The sequence below is a fragment of the Dryas octopetala genome, chromosome 3 (assembly GCF_963921425.1).
Source record: "Dryas octopetala chromosome 3, drDryOcto1.1, whole genome shotgun sequence".
In the NCBI taxonomy this organism is placed as follows: domain Eukaryota; kingdom Viridiplantae; phylum Streptophyta; class Magnoliopsida; order Rosales; family Rosaceae; genus Dryas; species Dryas octopetala.
Window position 1 is genome coordinate 12,810,783 of NC_141368.1, and position 6,518 is coordinate 12,817,300.

General features: G+C 35.3%; 1 protein-coding gene across 1 annotated transcript; it reads right to left on the reverse strand.

Moving 5' to 3' along the window:
• Positions 1–1,786: 1,786 nt before the first annotated feature.
• LOC147291036 (ATP synthase subunit delta', mitochondrial-like) lies at positions 1,787–5,202 on the reverse strand. Its single transcript, XM_086236753.1, has 2 exons — positions 4,839–5,202; positions 1,787–2,341 (listed from the first exon to the last, which is right to left on the reverse strand). The coding sequence occupies exons 1-2, from the start codon at positions 5,094–5,096 to the stop codon at positions 1,997–1,999; spliced, it is 603 nt and encodes a 200-aa protein (XP_086092879.1). The 5' UTR covers positions 5,097–5,202; the 3' UTR covers positions 1,787–1,996.
• Positions 5,203–6,518: the final 1,316 nt, after the last annotated feature.

The following is a 6,518-nucleotide window of genomic DNA, read 5'->3' on the forward strand; positions in this document are numbered from 1 at the left end:
AAAAGAAGAAAAAAAAAAAAGAAAAAAAAGAAAAGAAAGAAAAAAAAGAAAAAGAAGAAAAAAAAAGAAAAAAAAGAAAAAAAAAAATTAAAAAGTTTAGGGTTGTTTGGGGTTTGGGGCCTTTGTGTTAATTGTGAAGAAAAAAAATAGTTTGGAGTTTCATTTGCCGTTTTGGAGTTTCGTTTAGTTATTTTTAAACCCTAAACTAGTAAATTATAATATGTTTTTATATAAAAAATAATTTAAAGTACCCTAAAGGGCTTAAACCCTAGTATCATATACCTATCCTAAACGATATAGAATATAGATTATAAAATATATAGAGTTTAGTGTATATATTATAGAGTATAGATAATATACTAATTTTATTTTATACTAATTTTATTTAACAGTATTTGCCTCCAGCGCGCATTATATTCATCACATATCACATGAAACCTACCATATAATTTGGTTTTTTTCAATGTTTTTTATCAATGTAGTAGATAATATGTTAAATAAACATATTGTGAAGTTTCATTCAAAATTTCCGTATTTTGATAATAATTTCCATCGTTTCCGTCGAATTTTTATCGAAATTTAAAAATCTTCGAAATTTCCGTCGAAATTTCCATCGAAATTTCCATCGAAATTTCCTCGAAGCTCGAAATTTTATTCCTTGCCCTAAAGGGCTTAAACCCTAGTATCATATACCTATCCTAAACGATATAGAATATAGATTATAAAATATATAGAGTTTAGTGTATATATTATAGAGTATAGATAATATACTAATTTTATTTTATACTAATTTTATTTAACAGTATTTGCCTCCAGCGCGCATTATATTCATCACATATACATGAAACCTACCATATAATTTGGTTTTTTTCAATGTTTTTTATCAATGTAGTAGATAATATGTTAAATAAACATATTGTGAAGTTTCATTCAAAATTTCCGTATTTTGATAATAATTTCCATCGTTTCCGTCGAATTTTTATCGAAATTTAAAAATCTTCGAAATTTCCGTCGAAATTTCCATCGAAATTTCCATCGAAATTTCCTCGAAGCTCGAAATTTTATTCCTTGGTCATGGTACAACATTTTTAATTATATATTATCGCACACGTTTCGAGCTTGTAGACATTGTAGAAAAGAATAATCAACTATCAGAGAGCTTGCTTATGCAAGTCATTTTCTTTGGTTCATTGCCTATGTAAGCATTCAGTTATGTTTATTCTGTAACAGTGGCAATAATGTTTTTGAAAACATTTTATTAAAAGAGAAATATTGAAATAATGCATTGAAAACAACTAACTTTCAGGCCTTTCCCCTTTTCCCTTGTCTTCACTTGGTTGAAACTAAAACATCATAAGAATCCTTAAGCGAATTAAACAGGGAACAATAAATTAGACACATTAACTTAATAGGAAAAATCAAGAATTAAATATATGTCAAATTTTAATTAGTTTGAACGATAAAAATGCTCTACTACTGGAGTTATAAATCTTTACAACGGGCACATATGAGTTGTATGGCAAATGACCTTTTTTGACAATAAAAATTGCTATAGAACTCAACCATTTTTGTTAACTTTTCTCTCTTCTCTCATAAGTGAGATTAGAGTATTAGAGATCATCTTTAGGCCAGCCGGCCCGAAGTTACCAGGCTCAGGCTGGGCTTGGGCCAGGCCTAATCCTGTCCTCACCAGGGACTGTCATTTGTTTCTGAAATCACTTGTGTCGAATTTCAAGCATCTATGATGGCAAATTGTAGAAGGATTGTAATCACAGCTGCTTGAATTTTTGCTCAACTCTCTAAGGATGGTAATATCAATTCAAACATTATTTTTTCCAACCAATTCCACATTCAACACAGAACTACAAGAAAAACATGTTCTGAGAAATATTTGGCTCCAAGAGACCAATTACAGTGTCAAATCGCAGTGACCTTAAAGATGTAAAGAGGGTAGAAATGGACTAAATCAACAAGGGGAGTGCAAAGACTAGTAAAACTAGCCTGTGAGAGCAGCATTGAGGGCACTATGCACATCAACCCCAATCTGCGCTTCAGCTTTCTCCAAGTCAGTTGATGCTGAGCTCAGCTTCTGGGTGAATTCTGCAAGCCCCTTCTGGACAAGACTTGCATCGACACGATCAAGAGGGACAGCCTCAACAGCAATTATATCGGCGTAAGAGTTTGCATGGATGAATGCAAAACCACTGCTGACAAAATACTTTGTCACATCATTTCCTTCATGTACTGATAGGACCCCGGGTTTCAACTCTGCAATTGTTGCTACATGTCCAGGAAGAACACCCATCTGTCCAGTGCTTGCTGGTATTATGACCATGTCAACCTGTTGACACATAATTCATAATAAGAAAGACATGGTAGTACAATACTCAAGAGCGGGATTTCATCCAAGTATTTCTGTTTCCAAATTTGTGGAAACAGTATCCAACCAAATGCAGACAATTCTATTCTCTAGTACAGTGCGCGCACTAGCATGTATATATATTTGTATTCATGCATGCAAATACTGTATTACTAAACCATAATACTGGATACAGGGACTTGCATTATAACTTCTCATTGAGATTCTCAGGCATTGATTATTGCCCGCAAATTTTCATAGTTTGAATGACAGCCTTTAAGTTCACACTATCCGTGTGTGTCAGCCAAGATATACATAATTTTTGTTTGTAATATTTCCTACAAGCTTAAGCTTTTCGCACTTCAACAATCCCTTCACATTCTATACTTAAAAGGGTGCTTAAGCCAATAGAATTTATTGGCCACCAAAAATAGTTGGGCTCTACGTCTAATTCTGTTCAAAAAGCAGCATCTGCTGCTCATCATTCTTCAACAACCATTAGTTTTCATAAATAGGTAACTACATTTTCAAAGCATGCTTGTGAAGATATTAGTCAGGTAATGGATCATGGATATGAAAGTTCTCCACAATGTGGCATAGGCATCAGAAGCATCAAAATGTGAACTTAACCATTTACTGCCTCTTGTCACTTAAGGAACAGTAAAAAAAATATGAGAGCCATCATTATATATCTTTGAGAAAAACTAAACAGCACTAGGATTGTAAGAGGATAGAGGAAAAGAAAAATTTGGACTCAATACTTTTGATTTTTTTTTTTCTACAGAGGAAAGCAAACTCAACTTCATGAAACTAATCAGTTGCGTTTAGTTCAATTATGAAAAGGATTTAAGTATTGAAGACACCCAAATATGTTACTCAAGTTTGAATTCGAAAAAAAATAAAATCTGCTTCAGGATCCATCTATTAGGCCCATTTACCATTCAGAATGCATAAAATTCACTCAGCCCGAAAAAGATAGGAAATGGAATTCAACAATGTCCTGAATTGCCAGAACTTGTTGGATTCTTAGTTTTGATAAAAAGCAGCACTGTTTCTCATCATGTTGACCAGTCAACAAATTTTTAAAAAGGTCTTGAAAATTTTCAAATGTGCATTCGAATTATATACTTTATACAGCATAGCTTATGACTTATATATAGCAAAGAAAAATGTAACATAATTCAAAGCATCCTTGCATACACCAAAGTGGGATTGAGATAAATTCTGCCTACAACAAGACAGAATGAAAACTAAGTGTAACTTAAACCACTATTGTCAGATGCAAAAGTCAGTGTGAAACACAATAAGGAAGCAGGATATGAGTAATGGAAGTGTCTGGATTATGTGGAAAACCAAGCAATAGATGCTCAGAACTGACTGAAAACCAAGAAAGTTCCTAGTTTCTAAACAGATTGTGGAAAAAGCCAAAAAAAAAAAAAAAGGGAGGAAAAATAAAAATATTGTGTTTCCTGTAGTTTGCAGAATATGAGAACTAAGACAGTTTATAACAATTGAAGTGCATGGCTAAATCTCTCAACACACACACACGTAACAAGAAGCTATAGATTCAAATTCCATTTCATTTTCTTCCAACATTTATCAAACACAAATTAACCCAAAGAGATCAAAGGAAAACCATGGATAACACTGATTGGTAAACATTATAAATGAAACAAGTACAAGTGGTATGGAAGAATCATTTAGAGAAGCATATTTCCCAAAAATTTCCATCCAAACTCCAAAATTTAGAAATACAGAAAATCAATTCAGTAAAGATTTTTTCTGCTAACAACATCATTAAGATATCTGCAAAGTTCACATCCCCTGCTCTGAGAAATGGACTTCCACAAAGAATGAAAAAAACACAGTCCCACACTAGAAAGAACACAAGCATAGAAATGTGGGATCCTTTCTAAGTAGCATTGCATCAATGCAAAGATATGAAGACCTACAACATGCTTTTCTTTTTCTATGTGTACATTCACTAAATTGGTACCTACACAAAGTAGAAAGTCTCAAACTTTATCTTGTCGATGTAAGTGAAAATGTTACTTCCCTATAGAATATACTGAAATTTACATATCAGAACCCGATTTACAACATTGATCCTTTGATCACAGATGTACAATGACAGTGCACTTGCAATTTACAGAGAGAAAGAGCTCAAATCAACCGAGAATCCAAAGTTAGCTCCAGACCCATTAAGTTCACATTTAAATAAAACCAAAACCATAAAAAAGTATGTAAATTCAGTGTTAAAATTAGCAGCAAACCCATCTAAACTTACTCTAAATAAGAGATACCCAAATGAATCCACATCAAACCAGAGACAACCAATTCATCCTCAAAACCACGATTAGCATCAAACCAAGATAAACCCACACTAAAACAAACAAAACCCATATACCAAAACTCTTAAATTCAAGCTCAGGACAAACAAAATTGCACCAAACCCATATCAAATCTCCCCCAAACTGACCTCTTTGGCTGAAACCTCAGAGGCATAAGGCAGCACGAAGTTGACAGTGAGCTTCGACGGGATCGAAGATGGAGTAGCAGGTCGAGGCTTCATGAAGGTCAATGGAGTATTGGGCGGCTCAATGTTCGGGCTCACTTTCTTCCAAGCATCAGCGAAAGCCGAGTCGGCTACGGAAGTCGTTGAGACATCGGTGGAAAAGGGTCGGGCCCGGAGGGATATCCCGGGTCGGGTTAAGAGGGTGGTGGCTCGGCGCAACATGGTCGCAGAGTTGGGGGTCGCTCGGGTCTCGCAGGGTCGGAGAGAGAGAGACTGTGAGTTGAAGAGAGGGTTTGGTTGGTGCTCTTTGTAATGGCTTCGCCGATTCGGTTTGTGAAAATGGAGGGGATTGTATGGGTTAGTCCGGTTTTGTTGAGGCCCTTCACTGGGCTTGGCATTTGCAGTGGATCTAGCGAGCAAAGCCCATTTTGGGCCCATTACTCATATTTGGTAGTGTTCTATGAAAAATGTAAGTCATTCATATAAGAGATAATTAGACTTACTTTCTTTAAAAAAATAATTTTTAGATGAAAACCAGAAGTGTTTTAAAATTTATAAGAAAATTATTTTAATTCATAATAATTTATAAGAAAAATCTTTTTAATTCATAATAAAGTCATTCCCCGATTTGAAGGATATTTCCCCTCCTAGGGTGTAGAATGAACTTTGTAGAGGCTGCATGTTCCGCCCAAAATCTCGGAGTTAAAACCTAATATAAAACTGTCAAAAAAGAAAAATAAAAGGACTTAATTAAAAACCCTAAATCACTACAGGTCTTAGTCTAAGAAATACGTATAAAATGGACTGGACTCTAAGTCTCCCTTCATATAATGCTAGGGTGTTCTACTTTTTTTTGATAAAAGTTGACCCAAATATTAATTAAGCTTAATTGTGTTTTTATCGCCTAAAGTTTACATTGATTCTCACTTTACCACTTAAGATTTTATTTGTCCCACTTTATCACCTAGAATTATTTTTTGTGTCTCAGTTAACCTTTTTCTATCTATTCCGTGACTCTAGCCATTAAAAAGACTAACGTGGCATGGGTGTTTTGGTTTCAACCACATGACCACTCACCCAACCACATGGACAATAAATAGATGCCAGGGCGGTGTGTGACATGGAATGTGGACAATAAATGGACAATAAAAACACAATTAAGCCACCAATTAAAAAATATAATATGTTAAAATTTTAAATCAATTAAAAATAAAAACCCATCCCCTTCCTCCCTCCCCTCCCCTCCCCTCCACCACCCGAGCACCCCCACCCCAAACCCACCAGCTTCTTCATCACCGGCGACTTCCCCAGCCAGCAACTTCCCCCACCCTCAGTCGCCAGCAACTTCCCCTATATCCCATCTCCTTCCTTCCTCCTCTTTCCCCACCTCTAGCCGCCAACTTACTTACATTCTCTCTCCTTAACCACAAGCCCAAATAAGTTATACTCCCTGTACAAGGTTTTGGTCACTCACTGCACAATTTCATCCCCTCCAATTAATGCTTTCCCCAACCTCCCTTTTTACTCATTTTTTTAATTCTTCTACACAGAGACTAGAAAATCGCAAAGACCCAACATCAAGAACCAAGCTGAGTCATGCCCCAAAATGACAAATCAAGCATTTGAGGCCAAATTGGTTTGACC

Excerpts from the sequence above, each read along its gene's own strand:
- LOC147291036 (XM_086236753.1), bottom strand. The coding sequence starts at position 5,096 with ATGTTGCGCCGAGCCACCACCCTCTTAACCCGACCCGGGATATCCCTC. Across the intron at positions 2,342-4,838 it reads CTGAGGTTTCAGCCAAAGAG|GTTGACATGGTCATAATACC; the intron begins GTCAGTTTGGGG and ends ATGTGTCAACAG.